Source organism: Rana temporaria, chromosome 1, assembly GCF_905171775.1.
Source record: "Rana temporaria chromosome 1, aRanTem1.1, whole genome shotgun sequence".
Taxonomy (NCBI): domain Eukaryota; kingdom Metazoa; phylum Chordata; class Amphibia; order Anura; family Ranidae; genus Rana; species Rana temporaria.
Window position 1 is genome coordinate 62,057,862 of NC_053489.1, and position 21,919 is coordinate 62,079,780.

At 42.1% G+C, this 21,919-nt stretch overlaps 1 protein-coding gene across 1 annotated transcript in view; it reads left to right on the forward strand.

Annotated features, from left to right (window-relative positions):
- LOC120927729 (oncostatin-M-specific receptor subunit beta-like) overlaps positions 1 to 21,462 on the forward strand; it is a 113,050-nt gene extending 91,588 nt beyond the window's left edge. The window contains exons 11-18 of the mRNA XM_040338597.1: positions 2,548 to 2,770; positions 3,866 to 4,045; positions 5,052 to 5,153; positions 8,774 to 8,953; positions 10,882 to 11,043; positions 12,210 to 12,303; positions 12,391 to 12,463; positions 19,736 to 21,462. Of these exons, the coding sequence (XP_040194531.1) occupies positions 2,548 to 2,770; positions 3,866 to 4,045; positions 5,052 to 5,153; positions 8,774 to 8,953; positions 10,882 to 11,043; positions 12,210 to 12,303; positions 12,391 to 12,463; positions 19,736 to 20,242 (1,521 nt within the window). The 3' untranslated portion in view covers positions 20,243 to 21,462. The remainder of the gene's footprint in view (positions 1 to 2,547; positions 2,771 to 3,865; positions 4,046 to 5,051; positions 5,154 to 8,773; positions 8,954 to 10,881; positions 11,044 to 12,209; positions 12,304 to 12,390; positions 12,464 to 19,735) is intronic.
- Positions 21,463 to 21,919: the final 457 nt, after the last annotated feature.

The window sequence follows — 21,919 nt, forward strand, 5'->3', positions numbered from 1 at the left end:
CAGTATATCAGACTAGCTCAAATTACAAAGTTTTAATACAAGGTGAAAGTGTTAGAATTTTTTTTAAAGTTCACCATTACAGAAAAAATGAACAGGTGAGCCAACACTATACCCTTTCCCCAACCTCCAGGTTACCACTGTACTTACCTCCGGGGGTGTAGAGCTGTCAATACCTACACAGCCGGTCCAGCAGTTCAGGGATTAGAAATTCCGGCTTCTCTCCCTCTTTTCTGTGCAGCACTTTCAGGATGGACCAGAACGATTCTGATTAGTCAGCTCCTGTACAGTAAATTGCTCTGGTCCATCCTGGAAGAGATGCACAGACAAGGTAGGGATTTAAAATCCAGAAACTGCTGGACCAGCTGTGTGGGCACTGACAGCTCAGTGTCCCGGAGGTAAATACAGTGGGGACCAGCGGGGTGGGGAGGTTGTAAAGTGTTAGTTCACCTGTTAATCTTTTTTTCTGTAAAGTTAAACTAATACTTTAAGTATCTTTATTGTAGCCATATGGATGTATTTTTCAAATATCATTGGGCTCAACTAACAATAGCTGTCACTTTTTTGAAAATAAGTATTCTTATCCTGGTGTGATGGCATCTATTGATGCAGGCGCTGTTTGACAATTTTCCACAAGGCTACAAAATTCTTTTGAACATTTGGCTTTTGTTGAACACAGCGATGCCAGCAGGGTCACCCACTTCTTGAATTATGACTAGGTATGGAGGAATTAGTTAAAATTCAAGCAGTGTATGGCCAGCTTTAGCAATGGAGATAAATTGTCCTGAAAACATCTTCTATAGCCCACCAGGCTGAAATTAATTCTGATTGTCCAGTGTAGTCTAAAATCTGCTAAGCTATGATTTGAAAAGATGAAAGAAAAATCCTGGATCGCCGCACTCCTCAATAAACGATGTCTTTATTCAAAACATGAAAAAACAACAACAATTCAAATGGAAAAAACAGCCAAAATTCATGCAGTCAACCAAGAAGTGGATTAGGAAAAAATAGCAATAGCACAGCCAGCACCCTCTTGGTTTGTTGGGACGGAAGCAATGGGGATTGATTGTTTTTAGAGTGGTATACTTTTCTTCATGATTTGAAAAGACTGAGGTTTTTGGTTCTGCAGAGATAACAGAATTCAAAGAAGTTTGTATTAGAGATATAGAGTAATAGCAGCAAGTACCTGGGCCAAGATCATGAGATCTGAAACGCTGCAAAAGACTGGTGAGCTACTAACGACAGATTGGTTCTCTGGAAAATCAAGTTTTAGGGCTTGTTTACATGGGTGCAAAATACAGACTACAGTAATGTAGAGTTTTTTTATGAATCTGAACACGGCTGTATTAAATTCTATGTACCCATACCTACACACAACTCCGCACTAGAAAAATCTGTGAGATCCAGTAAATGGACTGTATTTCAGGTTGTATGCATGCAAATGTTTGTGCTAATGTTTACATGCATACAGCTTAAAGATACTCTATTGGCCATCACCACTGCTTAGGGATGACATGTCAATACAAACAATGTTATTTTTTATGGTTGAACTAGATGGACTTTTTTCAACCTGACTTTGTAACTATGTAATACAAACAATGTCTAATTACACACTATTGATGTTTACATGTCAGCCCTGATTAGCAGGAGCTGTCTACATCTTAGCAACTAAAGATGCTAAGCAGCAGGAACTGCCCACATCCTAGCAACCAAGCACAGTAGGCAGCAGGAACTGCCCACATCCTAGCAACCAAAAACAGTAGGCAGCAGGAACTGCTCACATCCTAGCAACCAAAGATGCTAGGCAGCAGGAACTGCTCACATCCTAGCAACCAAGCACTCTAGGCAGCAGGAACTGCCCACATCCTAGCAACCAAAGATGCTAGGCAGCAGGAACTGCCCACATCCTAGCAACCAAGCACTCTAGGCAGCAGGAACTGCCCACATCCTAGCAACCAAGCACTCTAGGCAGCAGGAACGTCCCACATCCAAGCAACCAAAAATGGAAGGCAGCAAGAACTGCCTATATCCTAGCAACTAAGGACGGTGCTGCCTGCATCCTAGTTACCAGAGACACTAGGCAGCAGGAATCTAACCAAGAATGCCAACTCTATGCATGTAAACACAGCACTAGAATTTATGGACAAGATTGTGCATAAAATCTTGCTTCCAGGTACTCCCATGTGCAAGTTGTATCCATGCATTGTTTCCCCATTTCCAGACAACCTATATCCTCAGAACTCCTCCCTAGATGTGTACCAACTATGCTATAATACTCCTGCTGCTTGTCCTTGATCTAGTCATACTTTTATTAGGATCAATGACACATTATCACTGTTGGCACTGCCAGGTGCCACATAAAGAGGAGTCACTTTGGGGTCCTATCAAAATTTTGCAATGGTGCTGCATGATCTGTAGTTATCCCACTGTGTGTTAGGTTTTTGAATTGTGTCTTAGAACTCTTCCTGGTCTGTGTTTGAGTAGTATTATGGTCGTATGTTTCAAATTCAGTTAGCTATGTGTAATTTTGTAACTTAATTTGTGTTTTAGCCTCTTTTGGGTTTCATGGCCAATGGAAGAATTTCTCACTATAATATTAAGTGGTGGTCAATTGATGGCAGTGTCATAGCCAATAAAACTAGAGTGCCTGCTCAGCAGAACAGTTACAGTATGGACCTTGGAAGACAAGCTCATGCCATCTGCATCACAGCACAGAATGGGGCTGGTGTGTCTCCAGCTGCTGAGATCAACATCCCAGGAACCAGCAGGAGTGGTAAGTGCTTATTACTCAACAGGAAGTACATTTCTGTGCAACTTAAAGTGCCTCTATTCTAAATACTAAGAGACAGATTTGCTTGAAATCAGAAGGTGGAATAAGGAATAATGAGCTAGTTTACTTAAAAAAGTTAATACAAATAAACAAACAAATATTTGCGCTATGAGGCACGCAAAAAAAAGGTATCATTCCATTTCATATCTTTTTTTAACTTGCCTTCCATTACCAAGGCTTCTCATCCAATGAACATCCAAAGCCATGAAGAGAAACCTTTTTACACTCAAACTGCCCAAACACTAGACCAGGGGTAGGCACCCTCGGCCCTCCAGCTGTGATGAGTTTCCCGGTGGGCCGATGGCTCAGTGGGCCGCTTTTAAAAAAAGAGATGCTGCTTGGAGGACTTTTTTTAATGCCCTGGCAGCACCCCAGTGTGAAAGCACTCAGGCTTTCACACTGGGACTGCAGCGGAAGCGTTTTTCTGTCGCTTTACAGGCGCTATTTTTTGCCCAAAAGCGCCTAAAAAACGCATAAAAGGGGTCCTACACTCACCCCCTCTCTTTTACACTCACTCTCTTTTTCTTACACTCACCCCCCTCCCCTCCCTCTCTCTCACCCTTTCATGATATACAATAATGGATGTAGGGGCCTTTTGGTGGGCGTGATTTTTCGGGGGGGGGTGGGGGGCAGCATTTTATTGAATTAAAGTGGGCCGGTCTGGATGAAGTCCAGGGCCAGATTTTTGTCCCAGTCCAGCCCTGACCCCTGCACTAGACAGAAGAGGGACGATGAATCTCTCCTATAGTTTTTCCTGTAGCACCAACCAATTACAGTGTTATCCAAGGAAGACAATAAAGAATGGGCTAAACATTTCCAGAGAGCATAAATCACAATTTTACATGATGGTAGCCCAGGCTGGAAACTTTATGTGCAGTCAGATTGTTACCTGGTTGTAGTGGAGTCACTTGTACAGTGCAAAAGTCTGGCTCTGTATTTGAGTTACAATTTTACATCTATCTAGCCAGCCAGGAGTTAATCTGTTAGTTCTCTATATACTTTTACCAAATAGTGGATGTTCTTGTGCCCTGTTTACAGGCAATGAAGTGAACACAGAACACACACAAGGTAAAGATGGAGGAATCAATGTAATGTGGAAACCAGTCCCTTCTGTACGTGGATATGTAGTAGAGTGGTGCAACTCTCCCAGGTCTTCACACTGTGATCTTCAATGGAAAAAGTATAATTCGAGCATCCACAGAGATGTCATTCATTCCGGTAAGAATATAACAAATATTCAAGTCAGTAAAGCTCATCTAAAGTCACAGAAATAGATACACATCATACTAACAAGAAGAATTTTCATAGTCTTAACTCAATTTTCCTGTTACAGCAGTTGTGTAGGGCAGACTTTTTCTAAACCATGGTGCCCAGGCACCCTGGAGCACCTTCAGGTTTCTCCAGGGGTGCCTTGGCAAAATGCCTACAATTCCTCAAAAATTGTATACAAGCCAGCGGGTGGATGAAACCTGCCTTCTAGTTACACAAAGCCACGTTTTCGTTATGCGCCATTACAACCCTCTAGCCTCCAGCATCCTAACAGCCAATTAAGTAATTGGTTGATAAGGAGAACGTTGAGCACCTGCACTGCACTGCCCTCCCCCTCTCTGTTAGCACTGGGGTCACATTAGTTAATTGAGGGAAGGGAAACTGATGGAGAAGAGAAACATTAGAACACTAGTCTGTGCCAATTTGCAAATGTGTATTTTCTTTGGAAGAACAAATCACCTCTGACGTTAATTAGCTAGTTTAGTTTTTTTACATTTTAGAATGGGGTGCCGCAAGATTGTGCATAATTTTAAAGGGTGCCTTGATCATAAAAAGGTTGAGAAACACTGGTTTAGAGAGTCTAAATATGACCTTAAAGTCTAATGGGCACTCTGCAAAGTAACAGAGCTGGTCAGACACTTTTCGGCAATACATGTTTGTTTGAGGGCACTTGTGTTGAGAGGTGTGGCTATTACTCAGCTCTGCCAGCATAGAGCACTGCAGTGTGAAAAAAATAGAACTTTCATTGATACAAAAGTACAAAAAAAGGGTGGGGGACCCCAAGTAACAAGGTGTGTGTGTGTGTGTGTGTGTGTGTGTGACTTCTATTGATCTTTAAATACTGATTCTTGAAAATATAATTACTTATCTCAGTCATTAGGGTTGACAGACGCTTGATATTCAGAGAGTGGCTGACAAAGTGATAGAAGTTTATAGCTCTGTTTTCTTTTCTCAGCATCATTTCAGCCTGGGGTTAGATACAATTTTCAGATTTATGTATCTAAAGAGGATGGAGAGCACTTACTAGAAAAACTGACTGGCTATACCGAGGAATTGGGTAAGTAAAAGAATATTGGACGTAATTAATGATACACACCAAAGAGCAGTGCAGTAAAATGGTAGATTCATTTTTTTTGTTTAGCGCTGTGGAGAAATAACTGATGTCTGATTGGTTGCTGTGGGTCACTGCCTTTTTTTAGCTGCGCTTTTCCTAATAAATAGTCAGACCCAAAAATATACTGAAAATAAAAATATAATATAAATATAAAAAATATATATAATATATAAATATATTGAATATGTGGCAGGTGCTGGTAGGCTGACAATATATTCCTATACCTCTTGAGGGCTTCAGCAATGAGATCTTCCAGCTGGAGCTTCCATATCTACAAGCTTTTACTAAGAAGTTTTAATGATCTCTCTTCATTACCTATAAAGTAAAATAAAATAAATATTCAGTTGAGAAATAGACTCTCCTTTGTAAGAACCACTCTGCAGCACTGATCAGCCACCGGCAAGTGCCTGCATGAAACGTTATACAGCTTCTTGAGCACTATGGCCCTGAAACATTAATGCAGAAAAATTAAAGTAGAACTGAAAGCAAACCATTTTGTAATTTTGGATAGAGTAAGGAAGGGTATAATCCCTGTCAGATATTTTTTGCCATCTGTGTCCTATTGGGGAGATTTCCCTTCACTTCCTGTTCCATAGCCAAACAGGAAGTGAGAGGAAATAACAACCACATATTCCTTAATGTTGGAGTGATCAGGGTTACCAGAACAAGTGACCCTAGTTGGTAGAATTTAAAGATTTCCTCTCTGTTCCTGTTCTGGTGACAGCCCAAAATTAGGCATTTTCTTTTGTTGAGAATGGTAATTGGGCAAAACAGAGAGGGTGAATCTCTCTAAGAGGGCATCGATAGCAATAACAATATGCCAGGCGTTCTAATTCCTCTCCACTCTGCAAAACTAAAAAAAAAAAAAGGTTTTACCTTCAGTTATAATTTAATTTCCCGCATTCTATACCCCAGATAGTTTCTCAAAGTGCTAAGTTGCCTAAATGTCCAATATGGAGTTTCCAGAGGTAGGATGGAGCATCTTTCTTGACATTAGTTGACATTTGCACATGAGATTGCCCTGAGCTTCAGTTACCTTGGAATACTTGAGAAGTTGGGTGAAGCTACATTCAGATCCCTGTGGACATTGTGTTTCTTTTATGGTGGCAGTTTAATGACATTGAGGTAGGAAGGAAATATTTACTAAAGTGATTGTAAACTCTTAGGCCTCGTACACACGTTAGGATCGCCAGAGGAAAACGGTCTGAAGGACTGTTTTCATCAGTCCAAACCGTGTAGGTTATTTAACCTTTGGTCAAAAAAATAAGAACTTGCTTTAAAATTTAACCGATGGACGCCTAACCGATAGGTCAAAACCGATCGTTAGTATGCACGACCATGGGTTAAAAATCCATGCATGCTCAAACTAAATGAGGGGACGGGAGCGCTCGTTCTTGTAAAACTAGCGTTCGTTTTGGAGATAGCACATTCATCACGCTGTAACAGACAGAAAAGCGCAAATCGTCTTTTACTAACACAAAATCAGCTAAAGCAGCCCCAAAGGTGGCGCCATTGGATTTGAACTATCCCTTTATAGTGCCGTCGTACGTGGTTTACGTGTCCGCATTCTGACACGATTGGTTAATTAACCGATGGTGTGTAGGCGCGACGGACCATCAGTCTGCTTCATCGGTTAACCGATGACAACGGTCCTTCTGACCGTTCTCATCGGATGGACTGATCGTGTGTACGAGGCTTTACATATACCCAGTGAAGTGACTGGTCTCAGGTGATACACAGAGATTAACCACTTAAAGGGGTTGTATGGGTTAGTTTATTTAATTTTTTAAATAACAAATATGTTATACTTACCTCCACTGTGCAGTTTGTTTTGCAGAGTGGCCCCCGATCCTCGTCTTCTGGGGTCCCTCAGCGGCTGTCTCGTCTCCTCCCCGCAAGAGCTAACCCCCCCCTGGGAAGCTCTCTCCCAAGGGGGTTAGCTTGCGGGCGCGCTCCCGTGTGATACAGTCGGCGGCCATAGCCGCCAATTGTATCACTCGGCCCCGCCGGTGCGCCGTATTATTGATTTGACAGCAGCAGGAGCCAATAGCTGCGCTGCTATCAATCATCCAATGAAGAGCCGACTAGAGCTCGGTGAAAGCAACAAGGGATCGCGCCCAAGGAGATTCGGGTCTCAGGTATATAAAACGGGGGCTCGGGCGGGCCGGTGACTGCAAGGTGTTTTTTAAACATCCCTTGTAATAGAAACAAAGCATGACAGGACCTCTTAAATATGAGATCTGGGGTCAAAAAGACCTCAGATCTTGTATTTACACTAAAAAGCAAAGGTGTAGTGATAATAAAGCTAGGAGAAATTTAGGCCAAATCTGCTGAACTCTATCTCTTTCTAAACCCCTTCTTTCATTGTATCCCTTGCCCCAAGACTTTATAGTTACTTCCCCTGACCACAAAGACAGTAATAGAAAACAAGCTAATTGTGGTCTTCATGTATCTCCAGTTATTGTAAGGCTTCATGTACACTTGAACTACTTTGACCGCCAGCCACGGGAAAATGCAAAACTGCGATTTTGCACGTTACTATCCTGTACGCGTTTCTTCCACATTCAGGAGAAGGAGGTTAACCCTCCCCTAACCGCAGAAGCTCCTAAATTATCCTAAAAGCCTAGGTGTACATGGAAACAGCCTTTTATGGAGTGGAGTTTTTGGCAATAAAATGCCCAAGACTCCTAAACTCAAGCTTAGGAGCAGCTAGTGTACATGGAGCCTAATAGTTGTCCACTGAGAGCACAAGAGGAACTAGATCCTCTGTCCCTCTGTAGGGTTGAATCTGATTGATGGTTCTGGCCCAAACCGTGAGAGCTTTAAAAAGAAAGACTTTGCTTAGAGTAGCAACCAAGCATTGCAATCTCTGCTTGCTGCCTAGAGACAGAAGATTTAGGCCCCTTTCACACTGGGGCGGGAGGTGCGGTGGCGGTAAAGCACCGCTATTTTAGCAGCGCTTTACCGTTGGAATTTCGGAGGTATTCGGCTGCTAGCGGTGCGGTATTTACCCCCTGCTAGCAGCCGAAAAAGGGTTAATACTGCCGGCAATGCGCCTCTGCCGTCGGTATAGCCGTGGTTTCCCATTGCTTTCAATGGGAAGGAGCGGTAAACACACCGCTCCTTGACCGCTCCAAAGATGCGACTAGCAGGACTTTTGGAGCAGTCCTGCTAGCGCACTGCTTCAGTGTGAAAGCCCTTTCACACTGGAGAAACAGTAGCCGCTGTTTCTGGTCGGTTTGCAGGCACTATTTGTAGCGCAACAGCGCCTGCAAACCACCTTAGTGTGAAAGGGGCCTTAAGCATAAAATATGAAGGACTCGCCGATTTTAGCAGCACACCATAGTGTCCTCGTTTCGGTTTTATTTACAGAATTTGATAGATTGCAGTCCCACCATTTAGTAACGGTGGTTTTATTATATATGTTTGTTCAAGATTTCATACCAGCTTAAAAATCATTTAACAGCAAAGTTTCCATCATGAATGGGCACTATATTTTTTGCAAATTGAACTTTGTTTATGATGTATCTCACATGTAGTATGTAAACCAAATTATGTTATAGTGTCTTCAAAGAAGCCAAAAGTGCAAACTACGATGATTGATGCCAATTCTCTGACTCTGGACTGGTCTCCTTATCCAATCGATGAAACTCAACAAGGATTTGTAACGGGCTACACCATCTACATGAAAACTTCAGGAAGCAACTGTGAGCTGGATGCAGCCAATGATCACATTACTTTAGGCAAGTTATATTCAGTCATTCACAGAAAATTATGTTTAATATATTATATAAAATCAAAACTAGCTTTAATTTTAGCCTACTGGAGAATGCTTGTGTTTTGCAGTAATGTTTGCTAAAAATCTTTCAAATGTAAAGGAGATAGTCAATCTGAATAGGTTTTTTTTTTTCTTATTGAAAAGAGTCAATCTATCAAGATTTGATTTTTTTTGTCAACCAAACACTGGCCTTCAAGTCTCAGTTGGATTGATTGATTTTTGAGCTTAGTTAGGCGCCAAATGCCCACTGTGAAGTGAGCGTCTAAGCGCCGCGGATCCAAGAGAATAGATTTTTCACCCCTGTAAATGGCATACTTTCAAAACGAGTTACATGTTGATGTTTATCTAAAGCCTACACTTTTTTTTTCCTTTTGAGCGGAATCAGGAAGGGTTAGAACTTCTGCCATATATTTATTGCTGTCTGTATTCATGCTGGGGAAGTTCATGCTCTCTTTTAGCCTTGGTGACTGTTGTCACTGGTATAAAAGATGATGGCAAACCCCAAATTTTACAGTTGTATATGTCAGTGTTTCACATCACAGCCCCCCCCCCCCCCTTCCCTTTAACTGCTTGCCGACCTGCCGCCGTCATTCTACGGCGGCAGGTCAGCTCTCCTGCGCGAGAGCCCGTCAATCTACGTCGGCTCTCTCACTCGGCTCACCCCCGACTCCCGTGCCCGGCGGGCGCGATCGCTCGTTACAGAGCGGGGACCGGGAGCTGTGTGTGTAAACACACAGCTCCCGGTCCTGTCAGGGGGTAGAAATGCTGATCTTCGGTTCATACAATGTATGAACAGAAGATCAGTGATTTCCCCTAGTGAGGCCACCCCCCCCCACAGTAAGATAACACCCAGGGACATACTTAACCCCTTCCCCGCCCCCTAGTGTTAACCCATTCACTGCCAGTGGCATTTTTATAGTAATCCAATGCATTTTTATAGCACTGATCGCTATAAAAATGCCAATGGTCCCAAAAATGTGTCAAAAGTGTCCGCCATAATGTCGCAGTACCGAAAAAAATCGCTGATCGCCGCCATTACTAGTAAAAAAAAAATATTAATAAAAATGCCATAAAAATACCCCCTATTTTGTAAACACTATAAATTTTGCGCAAACCAAACGCTTATTGCGATCTTTTTTTTACGAAAAATATGTAGAAGAATAAGTATCGGCCTAAACTGAGGAAAAAAATAGTTTTTTTATATCTTTTTGGGGGATATTTATTATAGCAAAAAGTAAAAAATATTCATTTTTTTCAAAATTGTCGCTCTATTTTTTTTTTTTTTTTTTATCTATAGCGCAAAAACTAAAAACCGCAGAGGTGATCAAATACCACCAAAAGAAAGCTCTATTTGTGGGGAAAAAAGGACGCCAATTTTGTTTGGGATACACGTGGCACGACCGCGCAATTGTCAGTTAAAGCGACGCAGTGCCGAATCGCAAAAAGTACTCTGGTCTTTGACCAGCAATATGGTCCGGGGGTTAAGTGGTTAAATTAGATTCCACCCTTCATGTCAGAGGTCACCCTTTCACATAGGAGTCCTCCCACCACCACAGAATACCTCCATCAAAGTCAGAAAGTCCCATCACATCAGAGACTCCTCAACACAGAATTTGTGTTACCAAGCTCTCCTGTGCTGGCAGCTCCCCAGGGCAACCCAAATGGCACCCTGATTGATAAACACTGGTATAAGTTTTTATTTAGGTCAATGAGCCAAAGCTTTGAAGAAAGTGGGTTAATATGACAGCCAAGCAACAAGCATTTTTTTTAGGAGAGCTCAGTAAGGAAGCCCACAGCTTTCTCTGATGACATGTTTTATATTGGAGATGTGAATAGGATCAAAGGATATAACAAAGCTAATCTTACAATCTAATCTCTCAATACTTTTTATAGATGGTCTGGAAGTTTGCATATTTTTCATTAAAGACCCAAAAATAACGAATGCTACCATCCGTCAACTAAAACCAAATACAGAATATCAAGTGGCCGTTGTGGCTGTTACAGGTGGGGGCGAAACGGACAAAGAATTTATTAAGGCTTCCACACAAACTGATGGTGAGTGTATCCAAGTCATAGTTACAGGACCACTGTCAAGAAAATATTGTATTCTGATAACTTTACATGGTTTTTACCAGCAGCACTGTTCTATAAGGGGTGCACGGGCGCTGCCCCCCTTGTTTGCATGCGGCAGTGTACTCACTTTTGTTGCTAGCTTATTTTGAGGGGACAGAAAATTTACATTGTAGCAAAGTGTCACTTCTTCAATGTTGTCACATGAAAAGATAGAAGAAAATATTTACAAAAATGTGAGGGGTGTAATAACTTTTGTGAGATACTGTATGTGTAATAACATGTAGTATATGGAGGAAAAAAACATCTTAAAGGGGTTGTAAGAAAAAAACATCTTAAAGGGGTTGTAAGAAAAAAACATCTTAAAGGGGTTGTAAAGGTAAAAAAATGTTTCCCTAAACAGTTTCCTTTACCTTAGTGCAGTCCTCCTTCACTTACCTCATCCTTCAATTTTGCTTTTAAATGTCCTTATTTCTTCTGAGAAATCCTCACTTCTGGTTCTTCTGTCTGTAGCTCCACACAGTAATGTGAGGCTTTCTCCCTGGTGTGGAGAAAGCCTCTTGAGGGGGGAGGGGGCGAGCAGGAGTGTCAGGACGCTCTCTACTTTGCAGATAGAGAAAGGAGCTGTGTGTTAGTGGGCGTCCTGACACTCCTGCTCGCCCCCTCAAGAGGCTTTCTCCACACCAGAGAGAAAGCCTTGCATTACTGTGTGGAGTTACAGACAGAAGAACAGGAAGTGAGGATTTCTCAGAAGAAATAAGGACATTTAAAAGCAAAATTGAAGGATAAGGTAAGGGAAGGAAAGGAGGACTACACTAAGGTAAAGGAAGCTATTTAGGGAAAAACAATTTTACTCTTACAACCCCTTTAAACCAAAGAAAGACATAAGATGGTAGTCAGATGTGCACGTACAGTGCAACTGATGGAGAGCATACATGTGCATGCAGCAGGCATGTAACAGACAACCCCAATGCCAGTCCAGCCTCAGGAGAACCAATGATGACTAGCCAGAGAATCTAACTTGCCCAAGCAGCTGCTCTCCCCAAAAATGTAACATTGTCGCACTGAGAAATAACCTGTGGGTAGTTTTGAAGCAGTCCATCAGCTTGTTTCAGACATATTGACTAAAATAAGCCTGGTTTATTTTGTAGCGGGAGCAATGGTCATGCCCATCCTTCTACCTGTGATTATAGTATCGGTGCTGGGGGTCATGCTACTCATTGCAGGATGCTGGAAAAGGACATGGTAAGTGCTTATTGGTTTAATAAAATACAGTATACACAAGCCTTTTTCAACCTTAGTAACTATTTATCTATATATATTTTTTTGCAGGTTGAAGGAAACATGTTATCCCAATATTCCTAAACCTAACAAGAGCAAGGCTCTCTCCTTCAGTTCAGAAAAGGTAAATGGTTTACACTATTTGGCTATCTCTTCAATAAGGGCATGCACAAAGCTGAGGTGATAAGCAAAGAGGAAATTTCCATGAGTGCTACATTTTCAATAATTAAGTGATTTGTTGCGGCACAAAGGTGAAGCAGAACTCTGACTACGAGATTTATATAATAGACAGATAACTGTAAGAACAATGCATGCAAAAGCCCTATACTACTATAGGGCAGCACAGTGGTGTAGTGGTTAGCACTTTCACCTAGCAGCAAAAGGGTCGCTGGTTGAAATCCTGACCACAACACCATCTGCCTGGAGTTTGCTTGTTCTCCCTGTGTCTGCATGGGTTTCTTCCAGGTACGCCGGTTTCCTCTCACACTCCAAAGACATGCTGGTAGGTTAACTGGATCCTGTCCAAATTGGCCCAGTATATACGTGTCCCAAGCGTGTCGAGATCCTACGGGGTAAATGACTGCACCAGCCAGGAAGACACTGGCTGCAAAAAGCAGTTTGCATGTGTAGCTACAAGTCACTCATTCATTGGTAAGCTAGGTAGGTTATTGTAGGATATTTTGGCCCATTCTTAGTAAGCTCCCATAAAGATGTGCTTATGCAAGGATCTAAAAACCCATTGTTAAATTAAAATATGTTTTCCCCTCGTTTAGATTTAAAAAAAAAAAAGACAGGAAGAAAGCGCCTCTGAGTCATCTGGTTTAATACAATAATAAAAATAGATATCCAACACTTACATTACATATTACAGGAACAGGGGTGCAAGTGAGGATCTGTGAGCAAAAAGCCAGGTCGTGTGTCAATCCTGATGGGGGAGCATAAACGTCAGCTGAAGGGATAAGCCAAGTCCGTGGCTGTGTATGAGCGGTGCAGATGCACGGCGCTCAATCCAAAGGATGGTAAGGTCAGCGTGACGTTGGCCAGCAGAGGCCAAAACGATGTAGTGCAAAGCGGAGCTGGACACAGCGCTCGTTCGGAAGGGGATGACGTCAGCTAGACGGTGGCCGACAGGAAGCAAAAAGGCACACAACGCGTTTCAGAGCCAGCGCTAGTCAATGGCAAGACTGCGCGCTCCTTTTTCAAGTGTATAGAGGAGAGGGCCTTGCAGGATTATATCAGGAAAACCATGTGATAATAATGGGCCAATAGGAGACCTGGATTTACGATCAGTACAAACAGTAGCAGATGAAGAAAAAAGTAAAAATTAAAAATTAAGAAATGGAAAAAAGAAGAAAAAAAAAGAAACCAAAAGAAAGGGGAAGGGGGGGTGGCGGACGGGCGGGCGGCCTAATTGAAATAAAAACAGGAGATAATTGGACAAGTATTGCCAAAAATTATTAGATTTTAGCGGCTGCACTTCCTGTATACACATGAAAAGCGAGCAATAAATGGAAAACATAATGAGATAATGTGTACATAAAATTAATAGCAAAGTACATTCATAAAATTACATGATATAAAACTGGGGTATAATGATATTATCCAAATTATGTCAGCATCCAATGAAATATGTTTAGAAAAATCAATTAGAATTATATATTATATATATATATATATGTATCCACACATATATGTCTATGCTGGAAACTTATGTAAAAAAATAATAATAATAATAATAATAAAATTGATAGATAGAGAATCAGTCATATATAACCGACAGAGCTATGTATAATAATATGACTGATTCTCTATCTATCAATTTTATTATTATTATTATTATTATTTTACATAAGTTTCCAGCATAGACATATATGTGCGGATACATATATATATATATATATATATATATATATATATATATATATATATATATAATTCTAATTGATTTTTCTAAACATATTTCATTGGATGCTGACATAATTTGGATAATATCATTATACCCCAGTTTTATATCATGTAATTTTATGAATGTACTTTGCTATTAATTTTATGTACACATTATCTCATTATGTTTTCCATTTATTGCTCGCTTTTCATGTGTATACAGGAAGTGCAGCCGCTAAAATCTAATAATTTTTGGCAATACTTGTCCAATTATCTCATGTTTTTATTTCAATTAGGCCTTACGCCCGCCCCCCCCCCCCCCTTTCTTTTGGTTTATTTTTTCTTCTTTTTTCCATTTCTTAATTTTTTCTTCATCTGCTTCTGTTTGTACTGATCGTAAATCCAGGTCTCCTATTGGCCCATTATTATCACATGGTTTTCCTGATATAATCCTGCAAGGCCCTCTCCTCTATACACTTGAAAAAGGAGCGCGCAGTCTTGCCATTGACTAGCGCTGGCTCTGAAACGCGTTGTGTGCCTTTTTGCTTCCTGTCGGCCACCGTCTAGCTGACGTCATCCCCTTTCGAACGAGCGATGTGTCCAGGTCCGCTTTGCACTACATCGTTTTGGCCTCTGCTGGCTACCGTCACGCTGACCTTACCATCCTTTGGATTGAGCGCCGTGCATCTGCACCGCTCATACACAGCCACGGACTTGGCTTATCCCTTCAGCTGACGTTTATGCTCCTCCATCAGGATTGACACACGACCTGGCTTTTTGCTCACAGATCCTCACTTGCACCCCTGTTCCTGTAATATGTAATGTAAGTGTTGGATATCTATTTTTATTATTGTATTAAACCAGATGACTCAGAGGCGCTTTCTTCCTGTCTTTTCTTTACATGTATACCTGAGTTGGCTTCACTCCTGGAGAGCAGCCCTTGGTCATCTACTGATAAATTGCCCAGAGAATACAGCTTCAATGCATGGACTGATTGCACTTTCATTTATGAACTTTTAACTATTGGTTCCAATTTTACTCCTAATTGCTGCTGTCACCTTATCTTGGATTTTAACCTTTTTAACTCCTGTTACTGATTGTTGTCATTTGATCCTCCTGAGCACTGTTCTCTTGTGATTTCCTCGTTTAGATTTACTAACTTTGAGCCGGACACTTCTGCTTGAGTTTCAGGAGTAAGAGCCGGTTCACACAGGGGCAACACGACTGTGCGCGACTTTGCGAAGCGACCTCAGCGCGACTTGAGCGTGAACCACAGTGCGACTTGAAGTCGCCTCCAGGACAGGGGACTTTTCCAGTGGCCAATCAAAGAGTTATCAGCTCTGTGGGAGGGAGGGGTTTGCAGAGAAAACGATTTTTAAAGTTGCTACAGTTAAGACAGGGGATCCGACTTGGAGGCGACTTCCATTGAAATCAATGGGTACAAGTCACCTAGAAGTTGTATTGAAGTAGTACAGGAACCTTTTCTGAAGTTGGAGCGACTTCAGTAGTGTACATTAATCACTAAATGTAAAATGTGATCATGTAATTTGCAGTAAAAATTATGATTTGATTATGGTTAGGTTCACACAGCGTTTTACCATGCAGGCTAGTGGAAGTGTCGGCTACAACAGAGAGCAGTGCGATGAACGTTTCAGCACATTGCACTGCTTGTTTTTTTGTTTTGTTTTTTAACAATTCACACTGCACATTACACCGTCTGTTTTACAGTGTGGAAAACAGGGAGACACCAAGAGCAGGGGAGAACCTGAACAAAAAGGCTCCATGCCCTCCACACCCCTAATACTTGCAGTCCAAAGACCTTCTTCCTACTAAGTCAAGTCAATAAAGTGCTATATTCTTGTGCAAGGTACAAAAAGTACTTTGGTGCCAAAATGCACATCACTCCACAGCATGAGTGCAGGCAGTCTTTGATCCTGCTTTGCAATTCTCAGTGGGGGTAGTGTATTGCCATCAACTTCCGGTGCATTGCCATGAATTGCGATTTGCCATGAAATGTGATGGTCCGCCTCCATCACATCCTATTGGCTCACTCCTGTCACGTGACATAGTTAAACGTCATCAGTCTCAGCTAGGCTATCATAGGGAGAGAATCTCCTCTCCCTGTGATAGCTGAACCTGCACGGAGCTGCTGCTATATGAGGCAGGAGAAAGCCCCTCAGGCTGTGTGTCGAGGTATATACATCATGCACAGCCGGTAACTGGGAGCAGGCAGTGCAGTAGTGTTGGGTTTGTCGTGTAACATATTACATATAGTGTTAGGAAGGAGAAGCCAGTGTAACATGCACAGCTCTGTGAGGAGCAGCCTGTGTTGCAGAGAGTGTATATAATGGAGCAGCCTCCCATCTGCCTGCCCCCCTCTCCTCTCTCTTAGCCCTTTGAAGAGCTGCACGGGGGTTGACCTCCCTGGGTGCGCGAGTAAACTAAATTTAGTAGTGCGCATACAGGTCTACGCTAACAGCTCCGTGCACGTTCAGCTATCACAGGGAGAGGAGATCCTCTCCCTATGATAGCCTAGCTGAGACTGTCACGTGACAGGAGTGAGCCAATAGGATGTGATGGAGGCGGACCATCACATTTCATGGCAAATCACATTTCATGGCAATGCACCGGCAAGTAGTGAAAAATCTTCAGTTCTGGGTTGATAGGATCCATTGCCATCTTCTTCCTTAACCACTTCCATCCAGGGCACTTATACACCTTCCCGCCCATCCCGCCCAGACCAATTTTTAGCTTTCAGTGCTGTTGCACTTTGAATGACAATTGCGCGGTCATGCTACACTGTACCCAAACTAAATTTTTATAATTTTGTTCCCACAAATAGAGCTTTCTTTTGGTGGTATTTGATCACCTCTGGGATTTTTTTTTTTCGTTTTTTTTTTGTTTCTGTTATAAAACATTGTAAATAAGTAAGTTTTCTCCTTCATTGATGGGCACTGATGGTACTGCACTGACGGGCACTGATAAGGCGGCACTGATGGGCACCAATGAGGTGGCACTGATGGGCACTAATATGCGGCACTGATAGGCGGCACGGATAGGCGGTACGGATAGGCGGTACGGATGGGCGCGGATAGGCGGCACGGATAGGCACTGATAGGCGGCACGGATGGGCACTGATAGGCGGCACGGATGGGCACTGATAGGCGGCATGGATGGGCACTGATAGGTGGCACTAACATATGCGTTGTACTAATGGATGCCAATCAGTGCTAAACAATGCCTGCCAATCATTGATGCCCATTGTGGGCACTGGTTGGCATCCATTGTGGGCACTGATTGGCATCCATTATTTGTGATTGTCATCCCTGGTGGTCTAGGGTGGCATACCTGTGTTTTGCATCCCTGGTGGTCTAGTGGCATCCATGGTGGTTCAGTGTGGGAATCCTCGGGGGGCTGTGCTGATAATCGATCAGCACAAACCCCCCCTGTCAGAGGAGCAGCCGATCGGCTCTCCTCTACTCGCGCCTGACAGACGCGAGTGAGGAAAAGCCGATTCCCGGCTTTTCCTGTTTACATCGTGATCAGCTGTGATTGGACACGGCTGATCACATGGTAAAGAGTCTCCGTCAGAGACTCTTTACCTAGACTGGTGTTGCGGGGTGTCAGACTGACACCCTGCAACAACGATCGCCGCGATGCGCGCCCCCGGGGTAAACAGCGGCTGAATATCCTGAGGACGTCATATGATATCCACTCAGGATATTGAAACCACTTTGCCGACATCTTTTTGCATAAGGCGGGCGGCAAGTGGTTAATTTGGCTAATGCATTGATGGAGCTCACACATAAAAAGTTTAATACTGTGTAAATTTAATACTATAAAACACAATTTTTCCCCTTTTCTCTATAGACATGGAAAAGATCGAATCTGTTTGTACAAATTTTTTTTTACACAAATCTTTACAAAAATACTAGTAATCATACAGCTGGAAATACCTTACATGGCATCATAATGCTTGAGTCAGTTGTATCGTTTGCAAGTATCCCCCCCCCCCATATATAGGTAGCCTAAGAGGCTTTTTTGAGCGGTCTGCTAAAAACAGAGGGATTGATTTACTGAAACCGGAGTGTGCAAAATCTGGGACAGCTGTGCATGGCAACCAATCAGATTCTAAATTCAGCTTGTTCAATTAAGCTTTGACCAAAAAAATAATCTGGATGCTGACTGGTTAATATGCAGAGCTGCACCAGATTTGGCACTTTCAGGGTTGGGATTACCAACATTCGCATCCAAAACAGCACTTATTATGATCATATAATTTTTATATAGAACATTTTCTTGATGCAGTGGTCTTAACTAAGGATGAGCTGCGGTGTGTTCGCAAAGTCCACGTGCAGAGCCCGCCAGGAAGTCGGCGCTGCGCTAATCACACGCAGTGAGACATTTCCCGATCTCTACAGCCACGCATCGGGACAATGGGGGTTATTTACGAAAGCCAAATCCACTTTGCACTACAAGTGCACTGAAAGTGCACTTTCAAGTGCAGTCGCTGTAGATCTGATGGGCACATGCAAGGAAAATAAAAACTGCCTTTTTCATTTGCACATGATTGGATGATAAAATCAGCAGCGATTCCCCTAATTTCAGAGCTTGCCCTCAGATCTACAGCGACTGCACTTACAAGTGCACTTGCAGTGCACTTGTAGTGCAGAGTGGATTTCCCTTTAGTAAATCAACCCCAATGTCTCACTGCCAGTGATTAGCGCAGTACCAACTTCCTGGTGGGCTCTGCACTTGGACTGTGCGAACACGCCGCAGCTCATCCTTATGCCGTGTACACACGACCGTTATTCATGTCATGGACAAAAATGAGTTTTTTTGCAATGTGAAAATCATGAAAAAAAAAATGCTTGAGCAAAGCGCGGTGATGTATGAGGGCACTATAAAGAGGAAGTTCCATTCGAATGGCGCCACCCTTTGGACTGCTTTTGCTCATTTCGTGTTACTGCGTGTTATTAAAAGTTTGGCGAGAGACGATTTGCGCTTTTCAGTCTTCGTGCTTTTTTAGTCTGTTACAGCGTGACGAATGTGCTATCTCCATTACGAACGCTAGTTTTACCAGAACGAGCGCTCCCGTCTCATAACTTGCTTCTGAGCAGGCACGGTTTTTTCCCCCTCGTTAAAGCGTACACACGACGTGAAATAGAACGACGTGAAAAACGTCAAGAAAAAATAGAGCAGGTTCTAAATTTTTTACGTACATTTTTCTCGTCAAGAAAAATGCTCTGGAGCCCACACACGTCAGTTTTTCACGACCAATTAAAAAAAATGACATTTTTCTCGTCATGAAAAACGGTCGTGTGTACGCGGCATTAGTCTTAACATGGTTAATAAGATTGTGACTATGTGTAAATAGGATTCTGTGGGGTGGCTGTTTCTACTAATGACTTACAGGGAAAAGCCATCTCATTGATCCCTACCATCTGTAGGCATACGTGTACATAATAGTAAATCTATCTGGGTTTTAAGATGCATTTTTTTGTTTTAACAGGGGCCAATATATATTGGTGTCCTACCAGACGTTGGTGTTTCTCAGAAGGTGGAACCTGTTTATGTCCTGGAAAAGACAGACGTTGGTCATGATCTGAAAGAGAACAGTGACCAGCAAAAAGAAGTGATGTATTCCACCATCCAGAGACCTGCTAATACTACCACTGCAGAAGCCTCTGGTGACACGTACATTGCTGAAAGCAACAGAAGTGAAAGCCTTCTTAATCAAACAATAGAGGAGCTTCTATACAAACCACAGTCACAGTCACCCACCTACCTAGAGTTCTTCAATGAGAACTACATTGGGACTGCAGATGACTCGTATGAGGAGAGCCTTGGATATAGACCCCAGATGGGATCCCTCCAGTTATATCAATCTTCTTGTGAGGACCCAAGTGGTGATCACTCACAGGATACAGTCTTGGAGTCGAGACATATTTCTGCCACTGAAAACGAGCCAGTGAGTCCAACATCAGTCAACTCTACTTCATTCATACTCAAAGATTGATGGAATCCTCCATACTTTGCAGCAGACACAATTATATCTGTGCAGCTAAAATAATTCTGTGGAAGTGGACATTCAGTACAGATACAGAACAAAATGAATTGTTGGCATTAAGGAAACATCTTCTACCAGGTATTCTTCATGCACAGATAGAAGAAATGTAAAAAAAATGTGAGCTCTCTTTACTGTAAGAAAAAAGAAAGACAACTGGACTTGCACTATTGATGAAAAGAGGTATACAAAGTGCTCTGAGATACTGTTACTACCTACTTGTGTTCTCGTGTTTTTTTTTTACTGCCCTTACAGCGATTTTGTGAACTTAACAAGCGATGTAGAAGAATTCCGCTTTAAAGTTTACGAAAGTTCCTTTCAAATATCCTGGATGTGTTTCATGCCAGATACTGGCCCCTCATTAGCTCCAACATGTTATTTATTTTTTTCTAAAAAAAATCAATAATTTAACCCTTTGCCTTTGACCGTACATAGATGTGGCCTCAATGAAGTGGGTCATCTTCCATGGGGTCGCATATATGCGTACATATGTTTGTGCTTCACCAAGAGCCCAGGTCTTGTACTAATGATAGGCAACCAGGAGACCTGGTTTCTGATCACCTGATTGGCCATCACAGTGATCAGTCACAACACTAATAATGCAGTCACCACCGCTAATAATTGGTAAGCTGCAATATAGTAAATTTTTGGTTTAATTACGCTTTAATGTCTCCTGAGGATTATGAAAGTTCCTTTCAAATATCCTGGGTGTGTTTTGTGCCAGATAATGGCCCCTCATTAGCTCCAACATGTTATTTATTTTTTCTAAAGCATTTAAGAATTTAACTTTTTGCCGTTGACTGTACATAGATGTGGCCTCAATGAAGTGGGTCATCTTCCATGGGGTCGCATAAATGCGTACATATGTTTGTGCTGGGAGTGTGCATCCAGCACAAAAAATCGGTCTTGTACTAATGATAGGCAACCAGGAGACCTGGTTTCCAATCACCTGATTGCTGTGATGGCCTCTGATTGGCCATCACAGTGATTAGTCACAAAACTGTCCCTGTGTGTGTTTTTTCCTCTGAACAGAGAGAAATATATATTGTATATCTTTTTCTCAATGCTAGAGGAGAAATATGTGAACAAACCAAGGTGTGTGTAAAGAAAAAAAAAGAAGAAAAAACAGCAGCTAGATCAGGGTATGATCTAGTTAAAAAAAAAAAAAAAAACAACAATAAATCTTGTAATGTCACAGGCCTTGCTGCCCTCAAGGATATGGGTATCCTAATCAAACGAAAAAAAGAAAAGAAAGAGGGCGCACCACCCTTGTGCTTGGGTTGTTTAATTAGAATAAAATATGAAGAACTACTTACAAACAAATAGTAATACAGGTGATCTCCAGAAGACAAAAATCTATCTTGAGACAACAGGCTGGACTCTGAGGAAGAAGGTACTCCTACGAAACGCGTCAACTGGCAGTGGCCCTTGAATATCCTCTGTTACCACCTGGAGTATGTTGTCTCAAGATAGATTTTTGTCTTCTGGAGATCACCTGTATGGCAAGCTTTTACTATTTGTTTGTAAGTAGTTCTTCATATTTTATTCTAATAAAACAACCCAAGGATAATGCAGAAGGGTGGTGCGCCCTCTTTCTTTTGTTTTTTCGTATGATCTAGTTCAGTTTCA